Below are 23,905 nucleotides of genomic sequence, written 5' to 3' on the forward strand. Positions count from 1 at the left end.
GCCTAATTTGGCAGCTGTGACATCATGCCCAAATCAAAGTTTTCAGGTAGGAAATGGACCCAAAATGGTGGACTCAGCTCATACGTACGACGTGTCGTTAGCCTAACACGGGGGTCGGTAATTAAAATGTTGAAAGAGCCATATTAGGCCAAAATAACAAAAAAAAAAACATGAAATGTTGAAATATAATTATTGTACACATTATTACAGCATTGGAAAACATTAAGATTGTTTGTGTCATGTTTGCCCTACAGAAGCCATGTTAAAAAAAAAAAAAAAAATCCCTCCCTCATCTTTTTCCATTCTCAAAGATTTTTGAAAGGCCCCAGGGAGCCACTAGGGCTGCGCTAAAGAGCCGCAAAACACGGGTTGTCGACCCCCGGCCTAACAGCGTAATTGCGTGAGTCATATTTTTATCCTGTATTACTGCTTTTATTTAAAATAAAAAATGCCGTAGTCATAAAAAAATTAATGTGTTTGCAAAAAAAAAAACTTTTGCAATAATGTTAAAATAAGAGTTAGGCAATTATGCTATTTGGCTAATGGTTTTGTACATGACTGTACAATACAATACAGGACTTAAGAAAGTACGATACTTGTGCCTCATAGTGCATATATCGGAACTAAAATTGATTTAATAATATGATTGATTTAATAACAAATCAACTGTATTTTTGATGTGATATACAGTACTTGTCGAACTGTGCTTCAGCACGTTTATCTCGTTGAAACAACAGAAAAATCCTGGCATTGACATCCACATACAAAAACCAGTGCTGGCAACAACTGACCAGACTTTCAAGGTAAACATAACAGAATTGTTGTAAATTTCAGAAGAATAATTAATCTGTTACAGTCCATTAAAATAAAGTCTTGGGCCAGTTAGGGATAGATAGATTTATTAACAAACTCAATGTCCAAATCACAACAACACAACACAAGCAAGTTATACGTATAAGATGTAGTGCAGGGGTCGGCAATCCAAAATCTTGCAAGAGCCACATTGGGGGGGTGCAATATGTACGGAGCCGCAAAAAATTAAAAGCCTTATACAAGCCGTATGATGAAAGCAACACATACTGTATGTATCTACTGTATATTAGCCTATTATCATAATGACTACCTGTAAGTTAGCTACAAATACATAATGAGCCTTTATCATTATCGTATTTTCCGCACTATAAGGCACATCCCATTATAAGGCGCTCCTTCAATGAATGGCCTATTTAAAAAAAAAAAAAAAATCAGATATAAGGCGCACCTCGTACGGAAAATATCGTTTATTTGCCCTGCAGCGCATCCTATAGAGCAGGGGTCCCCAACGACCGGTACCGGTCCGTGGCGCATTTGGTACCGGCCGCGCAGAAATAATATATAATTTATTAACGACTGCATTCTGGCCAATTGACTTTGGCCTGTGCCGCTTAACACACCAATATCCCTGTCTACTCTAGATATACACTCACCGGCCACTTTATTAGGTACACCTGTCCAACTGCTTGTTAACAATTAATTTCTATTCAGCCAATCACATGGCGGCAACTCAGTGCATTTAGGCATGTAAACGTGAACAACCTCCTGCAGTTCAAACCGAGCATCAGTATGGGGAAGAAAGGTGATTTGAGTGACTTTGAACATGGCATGGTTGTTGGTGCCAGAAGGGCTGGTCTGAGTATTTCAGAAACGGCTGATCTACTGGGATTTTCACTCACAAACATCTCTAGGGTTTACAGAGAATGGTCCGAAAAAGAAAAAATATCCAGTGAGTTGCAGTTCTGTGGGCGGAAATGCCTTCTTGATGCCAGAGGTCAGAGGAGAATGGCCAGACTGGTTCGAGCTGATAGAAAGGCAACAGTGACTCAAATAACTACCCGTTACAACCAAGGTAGGCAGAAGAGCATTTCTGAACGCACAGTACGTCGAACGTTGAGGCAGCTGGGCTACAGCAGCAGAAGACCACGCCGGGTGCCACTCCTTTCAGCTAAGAACAGGAAACTGAGGCTACAATTTGCACAAGCTCATCGAAATTGGACAATAGAAGATTGGAAAAACGTTGCCTGGTCTGATGAGTCTCGATTTCTGCTGCGACATTCGGATGGTAGTGTCAGAATTTGGCGTCAACTACATGAAAGCATGGATCCATCCTGCCTTGTATCAATGGTTCAGGTTGGTGGTGGTGGTGTAATTGTGTGGGGAATATTTTCTTGGCACTCTTTGGGCCCCTTAGTACCAATTGAGCATCGTTGGAACGCCACAGCCTACCTGAGTATTGTTGCTGACCATGTCCATCCCTTTATGATCACAATGTACCCAACTTCTGATGGCTACTTTCAGCAGGATAGTGCGCCATGTCATAAAGCTGGAATCATCTCAGACTGGTTTATTGAATATGACAATGAGTTCACTGTACTCAAATGGCCTCCACTGTCACCAGATCGCAATCCCATAGAGCATCTTTGGGATTTGGTGGAACAGGAGATTGGCATCATGGATGTGCAGCCGACAAATCTGCACCAACTGTGTGATGCCATCATGTCAATATGGACCAAACTCTCTGAGGAATGCTTCCAGCACCTTGTTGAATCTATGCCACAGAGAATTGAGGCAGTTCTGAAGGCAAAAGGGGGTCCAACCCGTTACTAACATGGTGTACCTAATAAAGTGGCCGGTGAGTGTACAACAACAGGATAGGAGGTCGTCATAGAAATGCATTGATTGGACTGTTAGCAGTACATCTTGTTTTGTATATCTATGTGCGCTTGGCCTCGATAATAACGTATGACGTAGGTCGTCGCCCATCACGTTTGTTCCCGGAAATAATTAGCCCCCACACTAGAATGACTGAAAAACAGTCTTTGGACAGATTTTTTTATGGGGAAAAGGGAACCTGACGAGCCAGAAGATGAGCCTACAACCTCGAAGAAAACAAAATCTATGCTACTTCCCAATAGCTAAAGACCCACGAACTGCGAAGGAGTGGATTCGTGACCCGTATGTGAATAAACCGAGTGATTCGAGCATGTCTGTGCAACAGGAATATCAGCTTGTAGAGATCGCAAATCACGGCGACCTTAAACGTACATTTGAGACAACAACTCTACCGAGGTTCTAGATTGAAGTTATTTCGGAATATCCTGACATTGCCAGGAGAGCACTGAAAACTGCTACAATATCCAACATCATATCTTTGTTAAGCGGACTTCTCTCACTCTCCCATCTCGGGACCATCTTGTCTCAACAAAACAAGCTCAGGCCTCCCACTGATTCCGCGGGTGAGTTGTATTTTCCCTGCACTTAACACGACGGGGCTAAAAACAAATGGTATTTTTAGGGCTGTCAAAATTATCGCGTTAACGAGCGGTAATTAATTTTTTAAATTAATCCCGTTAAAATATTTGACGCAATTAACGCACAAATGCCCCGCTCAAACAGCTTAAAATGACAGCACAGTGAAAGATGTACTTGTGTTTTTCGGAGTTTTGCCGCCCTCTGCTGGCGCTTGGGTGCTACTGATTTTATAGGCTTCAGCACCCATGAGCATTGTGTAAGTAATTATTGACATCAACAATGGCGGGCTACTCGTTTATTTTTTGATTGAAAATTTTACAAATTTTATTAAAACGAAAACATGAAGAGGGGTTTTAATATAAAATTTCTATAACTTGTACTAACATTTATCTTTTAAGAACTACAAGTCTTTCTATCCATGGATCGCTTTAACAGAATGTTAATAATGGTAATGCCATCTTGTTGCTTTATTGTTATAATAAAGAAATACAGTATTTATGTACCGTATGTTGAATGTATATTTCCATGTTGTGTCTTATCTTTCCATTCCAACAATAATTTACAGAAAAATATGGCATATTTTATAGATGGTTTGAAGTGCGATTAATTGTGATTAATTACGATTAATTGATTTTTAAGCTGTAATTAGCTCGATTAAAAATTTTAAACGTTTGACACCCCTAGTTACTTTATATTTGCTGTATTTTTATGCTGCACATTGCCGGTGTTCTGACAAATTTGGCATGCGCGTAACGTTAAAAATGACCGCAAATGCAGAGATTCCAAAGTACACACTACAAACTTACTTTAAAGAAAGGAATATTAACTTACGTTTGCAATGTTAGCTGCACACAATAACTGCACGCAGCTCTCACACTTAACGACTTCGCCGTGTCGTTATGTATCAGTTTATGCCATTTTCGTGTTGCACATGTATGTTTATGATGTAAATAGTTTTTTTTTTATCACCGTTGGATAACATTGAGAGTCCAAATAAATATAAAAGAGGGCTTTTTTTCACTGCCACAAAAGCTTTGAGAGCAAAATTTTATAAGGGTGCAAAATTTGAAAGAACACCGGTCCGTGAAAAAAAGACCCAAATCACACCGGTCCGTGGCGCAAAAAAGGTTGGGGACACTTGCTATAGACCCTACTCACATGACGTCACAACCACGCCTCCGCGCCATATTGTCCGTCCACTCGTCATGTTGACTCATTACCGCTACGTAAATTCCTCCAATAATGGCGTGTTTTTCTGCTCGTTAACATTAATAATCAAAATGGTGAAGGCGTGTGTGGCGGTTGGTTGCAATAACAGAGAATGTAGACGGAGAGACTTGAAGTTCTACCGTATTCTGAGAGACCCGGAGAGGAGAGCGGGATGGACTGCTGCAATTGGACGAGAAAACTGGGCACCAAACGATCACCACATATAATGTAGTAATCATTTTATATCTGGTAAGATGCATTTAATATATATTTAGAGGGTTGTGGGCTGACAACCACAATTAAGATCATTGCGAGGCTAATCCCCGACAACATACAGTTTCAAATTCAAGATGCTTATTTCTTCCACCATCATTACATTTTGAATAATATTTAGCTGGTACCAAGTGAAAGAAGCTGGCCTCGTCTACGGATCATCAGTTAAACAGGTGTGTCTAAACCTTTTGCAAAGCTGGCCAGATTTGGTGTGGTAAAAATGCGGGGGGCTACCTTGGCTGATTTACATAGAACAATATATTTAAACAAACGTTAGCAAGCCCTTCTGTGTGTCACATTTGCTTTATTATTTTTTTTAGTTCATAATTTCAACATTCTCGTCTTTGTGGCGTTCTCTTTCGACACTCGGGCTCTTGCGAAATACTGCTGCTGTGAAATTAAACTAGCTTCAAGTTGCTATAATTTCTCGCTGCGTATCTTCCCTGTAATGTTGTCGTACCTGTCAGCGTGTCTTGTTCGGTAATATCATTATCGCGTCACATCGAACTCTTTGAAAACAGCGACTGTCTCTTTGCAAATGAGGCAGACACAGTTGTTGCGTGTTTTATTGAAGAAATAGTCCAATATCTACCTATCCTTGAAGCGTCGGCATCGCAGTTAACTTTTTTATTTTTTTTTTATTTTTTATTGTCACCATTTTAGAAATCACACAGAGTAATGTTGCTTACAGTGCTGCTCTTAATGTTTTTCAAAGTTTCGTGAGAATAGGCCGAGTTTCTGTGGAAAAGATAGTTGTAGCTGTCAGGGTAGCAGATGTCAGGCAGAGAGGGCGAAGACAGCGGGTCGAAAAATATCAATTTAGGCATCAAATATGGATCTGCCGAATGGATAGACTGAAGCTTTTCCACATAACGCCTTTTATGCAACGCATCCAATGAGTTTTTACAGCATCTGAAAGCACCGGGGCTTCCATGAATTGCACTATAAATTGCACGACAAATTGAAACCATTGAGAATACGGATAAACAAAGACGGACAATATGGCGGCCGGATACAGCGACACGTCATTCTGTGACGTTGGTGAGTAGGGTCTATAGAGCAGGGGTTTTCAACCCAGTCCTCAAGGCACACTGTGGGTCCTGGTTTTTGTTCCAGCCGATCCAGCAGAGACAGTTGAACCAATGAGGCTTCTGCTAAAACAAGCCACACCTGACTGCAATCAACTGATTGCACTTGTAAAACACCAGATTGGGGAAAAAGTGTTGTCATCTTGTTTGGTAAGAATGAAATCCTGCACCCACAGTGTGCCTTAGTGGAATAGGTTGGGAACCCCTGCTATAGAGAATGACGCGCCACGTGACAACTTTGTTGTACGATGTCGCCTCAACTTCATGACAATATTAATGAATTAGAATTATATTTGCCCTCCTACAGAAACCATAGTAAAACAAAACGTATATTTCCCTCCCTCATCTTTTTACATTTTCAAACATTTTTGAAAAAGCTCCAGGGAACCACTAGGGCAGCGCTAAAGAGCCGCATTCGACTCCAGAGCCGTGGGGTGCTGACCCCGGGTATAGTGTTACATCATCATAATCACGGCTCCTGCGTTGGGGCTGGTTTCCTGTCCCACTGCGTAGATCGGACCAGGTGAGCTAGGCTCCTCCAGTACTGGTGGTCTTGTGCCAGCAGATTTGCATCGTTCAGGGTAACTCCGTGTTGTTGGAGGTTGTCCTTGATGGTGTCAAGCCATCGAGTGCGGGGCTTTCCTCGTGGTCGTCTCCAGCCTTCAGCCTTTGGGTCAAACTCCAGGATGACTCTTGTCGGGTGGTCAGGAGGATGACGAAGAACATGGCTAAGCCAGCGGATGGGACGCTGTGCAGCCAGGCGGGTTGATATGTCCGGGCTTGCAGGATTTCATTAGAGATTTGCTGGGGCCACCTGATGTTCTCGATGGTCCTGAGAGCCCTGCTGTCAAAGCTGTCTATTCTTGTGGCCAGTGTCTTGTTTAAGGGCCATGTTTCAGAGCCATAGAGGAGAATAGAGAGTATGGCGGTGTTGTAGATTCGGAGCTTCGTCTTCTGGGAGATGGCTTGGTGCCGCCAGAGTGGTTTCCAGAGAGACTGCTGGGCAGGGGCCGCCAGGGCTCACCTGCGAAGAAACTCTGATTTTAGATCCCCGTTATCATTCACCGTGGGCCCCAGATAAACAAAGCTCTTCAGATGCTCCACAGTGTCATCACCAAGCAGGATGGGAGGTTGATCAGGTCCCTCACCGACATGTATGAACTTGGTCTTGGTACAGTTCACGTGGAGACCAAGCTTTTCTGCCTCTTCGCTGTATATACTCAGCGCGTCCCTTTGCTGGTTGTAGGAGGTGCTGAGCAAGGTGTTGTCGTCAGCATACTCCAGGTCGGTCAGTTGGTAGTTCCCAAGGGCCACTCACACTCGCTCACAGACTCTGCACATCAGGTTGTCGATTATGCAATGAAAAAGGTCTGGAGTAGCTACGCAGCCTTGGCGGACACCACTGGAGATGGAAAACCAGTCAGAGTCGTGGCCGTTGACGCGGACACAGCTCTGTGTGTTACTGTACTGTAAAGCAGCCTGGAGAGGGTTGAGATTTTCAGGGGTGCGCCAAGTAGAGGTGTGCGAAATTTCCTATTCTTAGATTATTCGCGATTCGGCCGTGGAAGATTCGAGAACGATTCACAAACATCCAAATTCCCATCATTGAAGTATGTCAAGTAGAGTGGAAGTAAAACACACTCGGTGCACCGGCGCGGTCTTTGGGACGCAATGAGGAACGGAGCGAGAGTAGCTAAACGTCATGCTTGTCATTACCCGGCCCCTCGGGTAATGACAACTCATACCGCGAGATAAAAAAAAAACAATATACCTGACTGCTGCCGACAGCTGCTACAAACTACGTCCACGTAATGGTACGGTAAATATATTTAATAGGACTAGATGCAAAATAACAGACTCTGTGGCGTTAGCAGCACATGTTCAAAAAGCTAGATGTTGGCGTTAGTAAACGGCCACCATCTTAAAGCGGTAGACTTCCCTGCAAGGCTGTTGTAGCGAACCTTCCAAGCGAACCTAATTAACTTTTTATCTGAAATACTCCTAAATCGGCAAAATATTGACTTGAATCTATCTTTAAAATAGCTTTAAAACTTTCACATGTCGATAGTAGACAGAAGGAAAATTATGGAACAACGGGAGCAATTTTAACAACTTTAACGGTTGATTCACAACATTAAATTAATTGAATGTAGTTTAAAGCTGCTGATACAGAATGGGGATTTGAGTATATTATTTATTGTTTTTAACTGTTAACTTGATACTGAAATAGTTGTTTATTTAAGCCTGCGAGGCTTTTTTTTTTTTTTTTTTTCTTTAAACAGTTTTTGTAACTAATGTACAAAACATTAAAAGCAGCTAATAGCGAGGGGGGGGGGGTCATCAATAATCGATTTATAATCGAATTGTAGCCTCTGAATCGTAATCGTAATTGAATCGTTAGGTGCCCAAAGATTCCCACCTCTAGCGCCATGGGCTTGTAGGATACTCCACAATGCTGAGTGGTGGACTGTATCAAATGCATTCTTAGTGCAATCGTGTTACAACTAACTATTATTTCAATAACCAATTAATGTGTTGATTATTCTTTTGTCATTTACTCAACGAATCGAATAAAAACGGCCCAAATACACGGCTGTTTTTTTAGGTTCTCATCAGTTATGTTGTGACATGAGTGACGTCCTTCTTTCAATCTCACAGAGTGCTCCTTCTTCATCCTTCTCTTCTTCCTTGCCATCGACTCTGCTATCGATCTTTGAGTACACACCAGGGAGGACAATCATGTAAATGTGAAGCGGGGGAAGGGACAGACCAGGCAGCACATAAATGCCATCCACTTTGATTATTAAAATGTCCCATCGGTGAGTGGAAATGGGAAACCTGCTCGTTTGAGTTAACTAATTGTTGTCTCATTCTGAATGACAAGGCAAGCATAAGTTGTTTCCTTGTACCATATCAGGAAAAGGTAGCAGATTGTTGATGATTCAATAATATTATGAGGTTTGAAACAAAGATCATACCATTGTACACATTCTGAAAAGGAGATTAACCTGATTTTTTGAGCAACTTCAAATGACCCATTTACCCATAAGAAATGATATCCTCATAAAACATAAAAACAAATAATAGGGTTCTACAATCAACGTGTCTTCTTGTGCTGCAGTCAACATAATACTTTAGGGATGTTTCAATCGCATACATTTGCATGAAAGTCCAAGTTACCTGATTTTAAGAATCTGCCAATACCCAATCCCGATCTGATACCAAAAAAAGTTTGTTTTTATTTAAAAAAAAAAAGTTCCAAACGTATAACAATTCTGTACTTTTTACAGTACTTCCTCTTCCGCTTTTTTCCAGGAGTGTTGCAGAATATTAAACATATACAGTGGGGCAAATAAGTATTTACTCAACCACCAATTGTGCAAGTTCTCCTACTTGAAAAGATTAGAGAGGCCTGTAATTGTCAACATGGGTAAACCTCAACCATGAGAGACAGAATGTGGAAAAAAAAAAAAAAAACAGAAGATCACATTGTTTGATTTTTAAAGAATTTATTTCCAAATTACAGTAGAAAATAAGTATTTTGTCACCTACAAACAAGCAAGATTTCTGGCTGTCAAAGAGGTCTAACTTCTTCTAACAAGGTCCAACAAGGCTCCACTCGTTACCTGTATTAATGGCACCTGTTTTAACTCATTATCGGTATAAAAGACACCTGTCCACAATCTCAGTCAGTCACACTCCAAACTCCGCTATGGCCAAGAACAAAGAGCTGTCGAAGGACACCAGAGACAAAATTGTAGACCTGCACCAGGCTGCGAAGACTGAATCTGCAATAGGTAAAACGCTTGGTGTAAAGAAATCAAACGTGGGAGCAATTATTAGAAAATGGAAGACATACAAGACCACTGATAATCTCCCTTGATCTGGGGCTCCATGCAAGATCTCACCCCGTGCCATCAAAATGATAACGGTGAGCAAAATCCCAGAACCACACAGGGGCACCTAGTGAATGACCTACAGAGAGCTGGGATCACAGTAACAAAGGCTACTATCAGTAACACAACGCGCCACCAGGGACTGAAATCCTGCACTGCCAGACGTGTCCCCCTGCTGAAGCCAGTACACGTCCAGGCCCGTCTGCGGTTCGCTCGAGAGCATTTGGATGATCCAGAAGAGGACTGGGAGAATGTGTTATGGTCAAATGAAACCAAAATAGAACTTTTTGGTAGAGAAACAGGTTCTCGTGTTTGGAGGAGAAAGAATACTGAATTGCATCAGAAGAACACTATACCCACTGTGAAGCATGGGGCTGGAAACATCATGCTTCGGGGCTGTTTTTCTGTAAAGGGACCAGGACGACTGATCTGTGTAAAGGAAAGAATGAATGGGGCCGTGTATCGAGAGATTTTGAGTGGAAAATCTCAGCAAGGGCATTGAAGATGAGACTTTGCTGGGTCTTTCAGCATGACAATGATCCCAAACACACAGCCAGGGCAACGAAGGAGTGGCTTCGTAAGAAGCATTTCAAGGTCCTGGAGTGGCCTTGCCAGTCTCCAGATCTCAACCCCATTAAAAAATCTGTGGAGGGAGTTGAAAGTCCGTGTTGCCCAACGACAGCCCCAAAACATCACTGCTCTAGAGGAGATCTGCATGGAGGAATGGGCCAAAATACCAGCAACAGTGTGTGAAAAGCTTGTGAAGACTTACAGAAAACGTTTGGCCTCCGTTATTGCCAACAAAGGGGACATAACAAAGTATTGAGATGAACTTTTGGTTTTGACCAAATACTTATTTTCCACCATGATTTGCAAATAAATTCTTTAAAAATCAAACAATGTGCTTTTCTGTTTTTTTCCACATTCTGTCTCTCATAGTTGAGGTTTACACATGTTGACAATTACAGGCCTCTGTAATATTTTCAAGTGGGAGAACTTGCACAATTAGTGGTTGACTAAATACTTATTTGCCCCACTGTATAATGCGGTATCTTTTGGCAATGCCATTGTACTTCTAGAATATTTTTATTTTACTTGTTAGCCTATGAAAATTCAAAAATTATATATTAATGAAGCGTGAATGATATTGGGAAAAAAAAGTATTGCGATAAATATTGCCAAGGTTCCACACTTACATTTTGCATTTGTTGCACTTGTGCACCTAACATTTTTTTCCACTGATAATTTGAAAAAGATCCCAAACTACCGACGCCCTGCGAGTTGTTTTGTTAGCCAGCCGTGCTGCACAGTACTGCTGTCACTTGAGCGTTAAGTCACAGAAAGGGAGCGCTTGATTTGTTGTAAAACTTCCTCTTCCCAAACCACACACAGCCACTGATACATTGTACTAGCAAAACAGAAGTGGAAACAAACGCACACATCCCAAACCACCGACACCGTGCCAAAAATATTATACATATATTATCGGTCCTATTAATAATGTTATTGGATTTATTGGGATGACGTCATAATTCCTATTATCGGACCAATAATTATCGTGTACCTGTACCGTCAATCATGGTTAACTTTAACCCTTTAACACCGAACGTGTCGGCAGCGACGCTGTTACGCATGTCGTCTTTGAAGCTTCGTCACGCTGTAATTACGTCACCCACGTGCCGCTGGTTGGTCTCATTTGAAAGTGCGGAAGTTGATGTCCACACCAGTTTTTATTTGAAGTCAATTGACCAAGAAAAACGGGAGATAATGTCATTTGAGTTTTATAGTTTTATTGCACTCATAAATATGCATTAAAACGCTGCATGAACCATGTATCTATCTCCATATTTCCATCATTTCTTGTCCTTTTTCAAAACCGAAAACAGCACAAAAGACCACATATCCGACGATCCGTTGTGATGTCAAGAAGTACGAATCGAATGTGAACATTTTTAATAAACTGCCGAGCTAGGCGCCAACTAAGGAAAAGGAGGCATGAACACCGGTTGGATTGCGCGAGCGACTTTGAAACGTGCAAAATGAATCGAAAACTAAATTTAGCGCAAGCTAATGAATTTTTTCATCAACTCAAGGATGAGCTGTATTTGTCGTTTTCCTCGGATTAGTCGGCATCTCGGCGAGTAGAAGTGACAGCAGTGCTCAAACGGCAGAAGAGTAGGCTGTGTGACGCTCTACGTGACTGCAGCTCAGTGACCTGTTCAAAAACAAACTTTATTGAGTGCGCAAAAAAAAAAAAAAAAACTATCGGGTCGCATGCCGGAAAAAATTGAATTGAACTGAACTACTTGTCAATATTTTTGAAAATACTTTTTTTCAATGTTATATATATATTTTTCTTCACTATGAATCTTTCCAATTTTTATATAGATGTGTGTTCGAGAAGCTTGATTGCATGTAGGTATACTTTAGATAAGGTGATGGGTATAATACCTAACTTCACAAAGAGATATCCTCCAAATCCTTTTTGTGTTAGATGATATACTGTATATAATTTTTTTTCTCACTATTTTGCACTGTATATAACCTGTTTTGTACGGTGGCCGAGAGGTGTCAGGCGAAATGCAAAGTCCAAACACTTTGCAAATGGAAAAAAGCACAAACCCAAATTGTAAACGCTTTGCAAAAGAAAAAAGCACGAATGCAAACTGCCACAACACGATCCCCAATTCCTAAAGCGCGATTGCAAATTGGCAAAAGCACGAACCCCAATTGCCACAGCACGACAGCAAATGGCTCGCAGCACGAATGCAAACTGCCACAACACGATCCCCAATTCCTAAACCGCGATTGCAAATTGGCAAAAGCACGAATCCCAACTGCCACAACACGACAGCAAATAGCTCGTAGCACAACAGCAAACGGCTCACAGCACAGCAGCAAAATCACGCAACACAACGGCAAGAGGATGACCCGGAAGTTAAAAAAAAAAAAAAAAAAGGACGACACTTTATAAGTGCTTTGTGACCATCTATACGGACCTCCATGAAGTTGCCCCCCACCCCCCATCAGACGCAAAATTTATATAAAAATGATGTCAATCGTTTGTGCTGCAACGGTTTTGTAGATACAGTATTATGCTTTTGTTGAGATATTGATATTAATTTCGAGTGTTGACGTCATTCGTAGCTTTTCCTCAGTTTAGCCAGGTTTTTAGCTCCCGCGGCTAATGGAGCGTACCAACTCTCTTAATTACAGAGGGGTGTCCTAATAACTAGCACGCGCATAACACAAATTCGGGTCCATTTTGCAGTAAATTGGGGGCTTAGAGGGACGTCATCACTCTAAATCAATATCTCAAGCCCCCCAACTTACTGCAAAATGGACCCGAATTTGTGTTATGCTCGTGCTAGTTATTACAACACCCCTCTGTTATTGATTGGTTTGGTACGCTCCATTAGCCGCGGGAGCTAAAAACCTGGCTAAACTGAGGAAAAGCTACGATTGACGTCAACACTCGAAATTAATATCAATATCTCAATAAAAGCATAATACTGTATCTACAAAACCGTTGCAGCACAAACGATTGACATCATTTTTATATAAATTTTGCGTCTGATGGGGGGTGGGGGGCAACTTCATGGAGGTATAGATGGTCACAAAGCACATATAAAGTGTCGTCGTTTTTTTTTTTTTTTTTTTTTAAACTTCCGGGTCATCCTCTTGCCGTTGTGTTGCGTGATTTTGCCGCTGTGCTGTGAGCCGTTTGCTGTTGTGCTACGAGCTATTTGCTGTCGTGTTGTGGCAATTGGGATTCGTGCTTTTGCCAATTTGCAATCGCAGTTTAGGAATTGGGGATCGTGTTGTGGCAGTTTGCATTCGTGCTGCGAGCCATTTGCTGTCGTGCTGTGGCAATTGGGGTTCGTGCTTTTGCCTATTTGCAATCGTGCTTTAGGAATTGGGGATCGTGTTGTGGCAGTTTGCATTCGTGCTTTTTCTTTTGCAAAGCGTTTACAATTTGGGTTCGTGCTTTTTTCTGTTTGCAAAGTGTTTAGACTTTGCATTTCGCCTGACACCTCTCGGCCACCGTAGTTTTGACCATAGTATGTGTAAAGGCCAAAAACGCCTATGACCGTACCCGCTGTTTGTGTGGAATAGTTAAACATAAAACTATTCAATCTTATTTTTTTCTATTGAATGTTTATCATAACAAGTTGAATAAATATTATCAAGCTTCAAAACGGTTGGTCGAGCATGTTTGGTTGTCAATGGGACACCAACATTACAAATTTTGAAAAAATATTTTGGGATTTTTTAAATGTGGATTATAATTGGTCAGTGAAGAAAACAACAGTTTGGACATGAAGTTCAAGGTGTCCTGAAAAAAGGGACCCAACTTGGCCATTGTGAACAATTTTTTCTTTGAAACATAAAGGCAACATCAAATGCATGCAAATTGGGCCAAAATAGGCTTAGGTGTTAAAGGGTTAAGTACCAAACGCCAGTTGCACTGGTGACCAAGAAAACCAGCAGGACGGAGAGTGAGATGCAATACAAGCGTGAAGCAGAAAAACATAAATGTATTTTTTTTTAAATTAAAAACCCGAACCTTTTCAACCAATTCCGATCCTCTGAAAAATGGCGTGATCGGTCCGATTCCCGATCACATGATAGGATCGTGACATCCCGATAATATCTAATCAAGCAATGATGAGTACAGTTTGAAGTCATTCTAATACTTTACTGTACATTAAAAAATACAGAAACATTTTAAAGAAAATATATTTGTTAAAATTTAAATACATTCGATGAAAACAATAATACGGAGGGTTAGAAAATTACTAGAAGGGAAAAAAATATATATAGAAAATCCAAAATGTAATTTAATATATCTTCAAGTCAAAATAAAATGTATTTTAAAAGTATTACTTTAAAATGTTTAAATTTTTTACGCATACAAAAAAATTCTAGTTAAAAACACAAATATTACTAAAATTACTAAAAATGTATCATTCATTACTTCTCAAAAACCAACGTATAATAATGTATATTTTTAAAAGTCCACCCACAAATAATTCAATCAAATAATTCAATATTGATTGTTTTCTAATTATTTTGTATTTGTTGAACATTTATTTAATTTTATATTAGTATTTTTTAAATTTTATTTGATGTGCACTTTGCTTTGCAAAGCTCCCTTCAATTATACGAAATATTGAACAAATAAAAACGTGGAAAAAAATATTTGGGAAAAAAAATAATTCAATACATCTTAAAAACATATTGGTGTATATTAAAAAAAAAAAGTTCTTTGAAATGTCATATTAAAAATTCAAAAATGTTTGGTGAAAAATAGACCGTAAAATTATTTTCGGAAAAGTACAAATAAATTGGTTGTTTTTACCGATATGGTTTCATTTTTTTTTTGGGAAAATTACTGTTTCTGAATATGCTGCTCCTCCACAGTCTACCAACAGATGGCGCCAGAGGATGACCATACGAGGAATAAATCATTTTAATGAACATTACCAGCACAGATGTTTTTTTGTCTGCAAATTAAAAAGCTTCTTATCACATTCAGCGATGACTAAACAATTTATTCGTCGTCTTCTTCTTCTTAGACATGCTGTTGTGTTATTTGGACTCTCTTCGGCGTGGCGCAGACGGTGACACAGGTAACAAACAGGACCTCACAAAAAAAAAAAAAAAAAAAACATCTGCTCGTAAAAAGCCCAACTAGCACCGGCCGGGCGTGTGTTTTTACTGCCCATCGTCCCGCTTGACTTTTTCCACATGGCGGCGGCGTTGGCCGGCGGGAACGTCTGGCGAAACATCTGGACGGAGCTTGAGAGCGCAAAAGGTGCCCGCCGCTCCCGAAGGAGCTGCCACATGGTCCCTTCTAACACTGCTGCATTTTTTGCTGGACATTTTTAAATGCATAAAGAATTGGTGCTGATGGCTTGAGGAGCTTCATTTAAGTCTTTGAGGGTGATAGAAGTTCAATCCATTTTGGGCTGTCAGCCAGTGTTGTATTCATCAACGATGACTATGACGAAAATATTTCGTCGACGAACAATTTTTTCATGACAATAACGGGCTAAAAACATATTTTAGGAGACTGACTTAGAACACAAATGCCAGTTTTCGTCTGACAAGACGAGAACAAGACGAACATCCGCATGTTAACAACGTATGACGTGTAGTTAGCCTGCTTGGTTGTGTCGCTCATGTGACGTGCTGCGACCCTCCAACTCACCCACTAGTCTAGTGTCCTCTCCAGTCACCCCATTGCTTGTTTTGAGACACACTTGGTATTATTTGTCTCCTTATCTCGGCAAGAGAGAATATGCAATGTTGTTTTAGCCTTTAAAGGTCTGTGCTGAGTCTAAATGTAACTTGTAGCGTTAGCATAGCATTCATTTCACGTTAGCGTTAGGCTATTGCTAACGGCGAGCATCTTCCTCTCGGGCAACTTTTTTTTACGTACAGTTCGTGGTGTCCATTAAAAAATAATGTAGCCTACTGTTTTCCTGCTGAGTGTGTATTATCACGTAACAGATTTGTAGATGCTAAAATATAATAATTTTTTGTGTTTAAACTAACAGTTGAAGTTTATTGAGAAAAAAATGTTCATTTAATTAGAAGCTTTGTAATTAATCAACTAGATTAATCGCATTTTCCTCACGTAGCAATGTTTGTCCCAAAGGGTTTTTTTCCCCCGTTTTTGTGGATGAATGAATCTAATAATCTATCCTGTAAAATTGTGACTAACTGCATTTCTGTTCAAAACTGGAGGAAACTAGAGGAGCACTCTCAGAAAGCAGAATTCTACCTAAACAGCCAAATTCAAAACATCACCATATTTGATAGAATTGGTACTCTTCCGTTTCAAATGCAAGTTTGATAAGTTTGGTTTTTAGCAGCCATTTTAATTTATGTCTTAGTCTTTTGGGCGAAAATACTTATTAATTAGTCTTAGTCATATTTTAGTCATTTTAAAATGTGTTTGTCTTCGTCTAGTTTTCATTGACGAAAACTCTGACTAATTTCGTCTCGTTTCAGTCAACGTTTCCTCAAAATGTTTTCGTATGTAAAATTCAAAAGTTTTCCAAAAATAAATAAAGGTTTCGAACAGTTTTGAATGAGCACTGATGGATGAGCACATATTGTAGCATCTACAAGGACAACGCCAACTTACTGGTGATAATACACACTCAGCAGGAAAACAGTACATTATTTTTCAGTTGATTATTCCCACCTAGACACCACGTACTGTGTGTAAAAAAAGTTGCCCGAGAGTTTAAGAGGACACTCGCTGTTGGACTTGCTTTATGCTAACACTATTGCTATGCTAACGGTATGAGTTACATTTAGTGTGTGACGATCACTCAGCACAGACATTTTAAAGGCTAAAGCAACATTGCATATCCTCTCTTGCCAAGATAAGAAAACAAACGTTACTGTGTGTTTCAAAACAAGCAAGCCTTGAGAGGACAACGATGAGTTGGGTGGAGATGCAACACAACCAGACACTGCAACGATGCATGCTAACACTACTCATAAATATGTCACACATTGTGAACATGTAGCGGAAACTATGGCAAATTTTCGTCTCGTTCTTGTCTCATCAGATGAAAACTGGTATTCGTCTCGTCATGTTTTAGTCTCCGGAGACACGTTTTTAGCTCGTTATCGTCATGAATTGTTCCTTGACGAAATATTTTCGTTATAGTCATCATTCATGCAAACAACGTTTGATACAAACATATAGTATTTCAGACCTTTGTCACATTTAACTTTATTACTAGAGATCGGCGATCGATCGGGTCCGATCACGTCATTTTCAAAGTATCGGAATCGGCAAAAAAATATCGGCCATGCCTTTTTTTAATAAATATATATATATATTTTTTAATTAAATCGTTTTCTAATTGTATTTAACGTTACAGACATAATATGTTACACTCATCCAGAGTCTTTAGTTTAGGTTTAAGGTAGGGTTATCAAATTTTATCCCGATGATGGCGGTAATTAATTTTTTAAAAAAGGTATCACGTTAAAATATTTAATGTAATTAATGCATGCGTTGCACGACCCACTCACACATTGTCGCGCTCAATCTGTAATGGCGCGGTTTTACCTATATATAGAGTTAAAAGACAGCGTATAATGAGTAGAGTGAATTTTGGCAGCCTTTGGAGCCTTTATTTAATTGGCTAAAGCCTTGCAATCCCTCTCCTGATTAGAAATATCATGGGAAGCAATGTGGGGAAGCAAGGTTGCAATTGATCTTTTTCATAACACCTTATGTTATTTACCAAGGCAGAGAAGATATATCAATTGGTAGCACTACGCACAGTCATGGTTCCACTTCCCATCACGCATTTGGGCATGGCTACAGTATCATTTACTGAAAGCTCAACAAATACACTAGATGGCAATATTTACTCACAATATACAAAGCCACAAGTCTTTCTGTCCGTGGATCCCTCTCACAGAAAGAATGTTAATAATGTAAATGCCATCTTGAGGATTTATTGTCATAATAAACAAATACAGTACTTATGTACTGTATGTTGAATGTATATATTCGTCCGAGTTTTCATTCATTCATTCATTTTCCATGCCGCTTATTCCTCACGAGGGTCGCGGAGGTGCTGGAGCCTATCCCAGCTAACTTCGGGCAGTAGGCAGGGGACACCCTGAATTGGTTGCCAGCCAATCGCAGGGCACAAGGAGACACACAACCATTCACGCACACACTCACACCTATGGACAATTTAGAGTGTTCAATCAGCCTACCATGCATGTTTTTGGGATGTAGGAGGAAACCGGAGTTCCCGGAGGAAACCCACGCAGGCACGGGGAGAACATGCAAACTCCACACAGGAAGGCCGAAGCCCGGGATTGAACCCTTGATCTCAGAACTGTGAGGCAGACGTGCTAACCACTCAGCCACCGTGCCGCCTCGTCCGAGTTTTATTCATTTTTTTCTTAATGCATTTCCAAAATGTTAATGATCGGGAAAAATTATCGGGAATGATTGGAATTGAATCGGGAGCAAAAAAAAGCAATCGGATCGGGAAATATCGGGATCGGCAGGTACTCAAACTAAAATGATCGGGATCGGCTCGGGAGCAAAAAAACATGATCGGAACAACCCTATTTATTACCCTAAAACGGGTGGGCAAACTATTCCATAAACGGCCGCAGTGGCTGCGAGTTTTTGTTCAAACCCATCTTGAGGACAGCCTTTCACCAATCTGGTTTCTTACAAATACAGTTAGTTAATTGCAGTCAGGTGCTTCTTTTTTTCGCTGAAACCTCATTGGTTAAACTGTCTGTGCAGTTGGAACAAAGACCAGGACCCACTGCAACCCTCGAGCACCAGTTTGCCCACCCCTGCCCTAAAAGGTAATCACTTTATCTGTTCCATATTAAAAACATATTGTGCAATCTTACGAATAATCCCTTTATTCGTTCTTGCATTATCTTCAACACAGACATAGAAACAAAAACATTCAAAATAGAATCTACACTACATAACCTCTGTTTTCTGTTGGTTCTCTAGTAAATAAATAATCATAATTCACAAGATAAAGTCCTACCCCTATCTCAAACCTTATTTTCCTCATCAGAGGTCTAAGAATTTCACAATTTGCATGCTTAAATACTGGAGCGATCATTCACCGGAAAGCCTCTCGCAGTCAAAATGGATTTGAATGGCCGTGAATGCTAATATTTCAGTGCCACTGACGCCACTAGACGTCCAATCCATTTTGACTGGGAGGGGCGAGTAAACGAAGTTAGTCAAAATGGATTTGACGTCTAGCACCGTCAATGGCAGGCAATGATTTCGATGAGTATAAAGGATTAATTTGTATCCCTATGTCTTTCGTTCTATTTGTGTGCACGTGTGTCTGATTTTGTCTGTGATCGTGTGCCTGTATGTGTGCGTGCGTGTGTGCATACGCATGCGCGTGCACGCAGCCAGTGTCACCTTGGCTACATGCTACAGGAGGCAATGAGTGTGCATCTGTGCACTGGACAGATGAGAGAGAGACTGATTGCCCTGTCAGTTTAATAGCGTGTGTGTATGTGTGTGTGCGTGCGTGACAAACAGCCGGAGAGGAAGAACGAGGAGGCGAGGGTGCTCCCGCGAAGATCGAGCAGCGACCGGAGATTCACCTCTCTTTACAGCGGCGCCGACATGTCAACGCACTCAGGTAGGTCACGTGACCGGTCACATGGCGTCCATTTTCTGTCATCGCGTCACATGGTGCTTCCTTGAGCAAAGACATTTAAGGGCAGTTGAGTGATTTTGACACTTTGGAGAACTTTCTTGAAGGTTCATAAAAGGCATGCTTGAGTTTGGTTGGAAGAAGCATGCAAGTCCATCAAAATTGTTAGGGATGAACAAGAACTCAGATTGCTATGTGCGTTTAAATTTTAGGAAATGTTTCCATATGCAAAAAACATGAATGGTAGATTATTTGACCACTCCAAATGTAAGTTTAAATGGTTGACTTTTTGTGCCCCTGTGATCGGTTGGCAACACATTCAGGGTGTCTCTTCTCACTAGAATCCGCTTCAGCACCCCAAGACCCTAGTGAGGATAGCGGTAAGGCGAATGAATAAGTGAATATTTAAACAGCAAAAAGGCCACCTCAGGTATGCGCTAATTATGTTCACTTTTCTTCAGATAAAACTTTTGTGGTATAAGGACGAGGGCCACATACATTTTTTTTAAAAGTATGGACCAGTGTTGTTTTCGTCAACGATGACTATAACGAAAATATTTCGTTATTGAAATTTTTTTTCATAACGATGATAAGACGATAACGAGCTAAAAAAAAAGTGTTTTGGGAGACTAAAACATAACAAGACTAATGCCAGTTTTTGTCTGACGAGACAAGAACGAGACAAAAATGCACAATAGTTTTCGTCATATGTTCACAATGTGTGACATTTTATGTGCAGTTAGCCTGTATCGTAGCAGTGCCTTGTTCTGTCACTAATGTAACGTGCTGCTGCTCTCCAGGCTTGCACACACGCACACATGGTAAGATTTTTTTTTTTCTTCAGAGAGAATATGCAATGTTGCTTTAGCCTTTGAAGGTCTGAGCTAAATGTAACTCCTAGCATTAGCTTTGGCATTCGCAGTCGTGTTAGCATTAGGCTAATACTAATGGCGAGTGTCTTTTTTTTTTTTTTAAACATACTGTTCATGGCGCCCAGGTTGGTATAATTACTTGAAAATAATGTTCTGATTTCCTGCTGAGTGTGTATTATCACCAAGTTGGCGTTTTATTTTTGTATTCGCTACAATATGTGCTCGAAACTGTCAATGTTCATTCGAAACAGTTGGAAACTTATTCATTTATTTTTTACAGTAATTTTTTTTATTTGACCGACAAAAAACGTAGACTAAAACAAGACAAAATTAGCGTGGTGTTTGTGTAACAAAAACTAGACGAAGACAAACATGTTAAATGGAAATTGTATTTAAAATAAAGGTCTGTAAAAATTACAGTATTTGATAAATTGCCTTTTTTTTCATGACATTACGATCTAAAAAGTGTTTTTCTAAACTACTTTAACCCTATATTGCTAAATGTATCACATTTGAGACTATTTCAGAATTTTGACATTTCTTTTTGAAAGAAAAAAATGATGGATGCAAATCAACACATGCATCTGCAGGTACCATGAGAAAAACAAACAGGATTTAGCAAGGGTTATCGATATCTGAGCGCTCGATGCTGAAAAAAGGTTTCATTAGGACCTTATTTTTCAAATTTTGGGATTCTCTAAAAATTGCTTTATACTGCTGGCATTAATTAAAATTGTTCAGTCGCAGCCAGCCGCTCCCAGTCCAAATGATTTGGGCATCAATCGCGGCCAATGACACTGAAACATGATCATTCAACGTCAGCCTTCCTGGTCAAAATTGATTTTTATGTCTATCGTTGTCAATGGGAGTGAATGAGTTAAGAGAAAAACGGCTACATGAATGGTAAAAAAGCAACATGATTCTTCATAGTATCAATGTATGAGTAGAAAATTGATATTTTAGCAATAATTAACGTAAAAAGTCCGAAATAATTTCTCCGTTGCGTGAAGCCGAAGTTGCCGGGAAGCCCCTGAAGGCACCGCGAGAGCCTGTGACGTCACGCCCTTTCTTCCCATCCCCGCCCCCTCCGCAAGCATCGAGCGAGAGTAGGGATGCTCTCCGAACGCGAGAGCGACTGCAGCATCTTCAGCGAGACGACGCACAGCAGCACGTCTCTCTCTTTCCTCCTCGCGCGCGCTCCCGACTACCTGGCTCAACGCGCACGCACGAATCTTTTGTCCCTTCGACTGCGCATGTCTGCTTTTTGCATCCCTTTTCGCCCGGATTTCGTCGCAATGACACGCGCGTGATGGAAGACTGACGTGAACGCGCTTGTAGCAGCAGCAGCAGCAGCCAGCCAGCCTCTCCTGGAATCTTCTCTTCTCCCCCCCCTCCCTCGTCCACCTCGTCCTCCACCCGCCATCCTCCCTCCGGCGCGCACAGCATCTCCCACGCGCGTGCGCGAGAACCCCACACCGCTTTTTTTTTTTTTTTTGTCTATAGTGCGGACGCGCGCGCGCCACCCTCCCGAGGACTCGCCCGCGCGGCCACGCTGCGTCAAGAAGAGAAAAGAGGAGGGAAAAGAAGGGGGGATTTGAAGCGGACCGAGGCACCATCCGAGAGAGCGCAAACATGATGGCCGGCGGAGCAGTGCAGCAGAACGGCCTCTTCGCCACCCCGCACCACCACGGCCAGCAGCCGCACATGGAGGCCGACCCTCCGGACTCCCGCAAAAGACCCCTGGAGACCCCCACTGAGGCCAGCAGCACCAAGCGCACTAACACGGGAGGTAAGAGATGCGCCAGGCCGGGGGAAGGAGCGACGACCGACGGATGCACGGCTGTGGCTCGCTCCGGTCCATGTCCGGCCCTCGGAGTTGCGTGGCGACGCTTTATTATCACGGCGATTATCATTATTACCATTCTGGAGCCTTCGCTCCTGTTTAACGGAGCGTTTTATCGGCCGCGTGACGGGAATGAGACGAGCAGGCGCGACCCAGGGATGCGGAGGCGAGGCTACCACGTTAGCCTCGCCTCCAGCCTGGCTCTTTTTCCGAACAAGTGGGACGTAAACAAGTGAAATCCGGATGCGGCTGGCGCGTGAAGGCATCATGACCTTGTGTGTGAGAGTGACTGAGATAATCTCACACATCAGACGCCATCGCCCGATTAACAAGCAAGTGCGTCAGTGTGCACTCACACGCCAGCGAGTCCCTCTTATTATGATTCTGATGCTTATGAATATTCTGATGGTCCACATTACGCCATGGCAATCTCCATACTTGTTTTCTTTTTGTGTTTACATGCTGTCATGCATCCCATCACAGCATTTCAATCATCATGCAGTCACTGCAAACACTATTGTACATTTAAGAGCATATCTGACACTTAAAAACACAGAATAAATGTAATAGTCAAGCACATTTCAAATGACAAGCCGTACATTGGCAGTCATTGTTGTGCGACATCACCAAAAATGTCTACCAGTTATTATGTTTTGAAGCTAAAATACAAGTTGAAGGTTGTCAATAGGATGTCAATAGAAGGTTCTGGATTCTTAACTCATTGGATGCGATTGACAGGGATAGACAAACTAGAGTTGCTTGAAAAGTGTTTTTATATAGACCATATAATGTCGTTGGCTTATTACTACGTACAAGACTGTAACTACACATCAACAACTTTATTACTTTTTAAATAGCTTAAATGTTATTTTGTAAATTGATGCATTGGCTGCCCTTGACGGCCATGGACGTCCATTCCATTTTGACATTGGAGGGATGGCAGCGATCATTCCTGGACAAGAACCGGAGCCGAGCGAATGATCGCTGTCAGCGTTCCATATCAAAAAGGATTGCACGTCTATCGCCGTCAATGGCACTGAAGCATTATCATTTAATACCAAATTTGATATCTATTGCTGTCAATGCAGTGAATGAGTTAAGATGTCAGCATTTAGTCCAAATTTGTTTATTTTATGCTGATGGCGGAAGAGATCCTCAGACATGAGTTTAAAGCAGGCAGTTTTTTTTTTAATAACCGGCGGTACATTTAAATCGCTTCAAATCCGTTAAATCTGCG

At 41.2% G+C, this 23,905-nt stretch overlaps 1 protein-coding gene across 3 annotated transcripts in view; it reads left to right on the forward strand.

The window, feature by feature from the left end:
• The first annotated feature begins 19,773 nt into the window (after positions 1 to 19,773).
• LOC130911165 (RNA-binding protein Nova-1-like) overlaps positions 19,774 to 23,905 on the forward strand; it is a 131,387-nt gene continuing 127,255 nt past the window's right edge. For 2 of the 3 annotated variants that reach the window (XM_057828945.1, XM_057828947.1), the window contains exon 1: positions 22,009 to 22,614. In XM_057828945.1, the coding sequence (XP_057684928.1) occupies positions 22,458 to 22,614 (157 nt within the window). In that variant the 5' untranslated portion in view covers positions 22,009 to 22,457. Of the gene's footprint in view, positions 19,939 to 22,008; positions 22,615 to 23,905 lie in introns of those variants that run through there. The other variant, XM_057828946.1, reaches the window with a different exon arrangement.

This window comes from Corythoichthys intestinalis, unplaced genomic scaffold (genome assembly GCF_030265065.1).
Source record: "Corythoichthys intestinalis isolate RoL2023-P3 unplaced genomic scaffold, ASM3026506v1 HiC_scaffold_23, whole genome shotgun sequence".
Lineage (NCBI taxonomy): Eukaryota > Metazoa > Chordata > Actinopteri > Syngnathiformes > Syngnathidae > Corythoichthys > Corythoichthys intestinalis.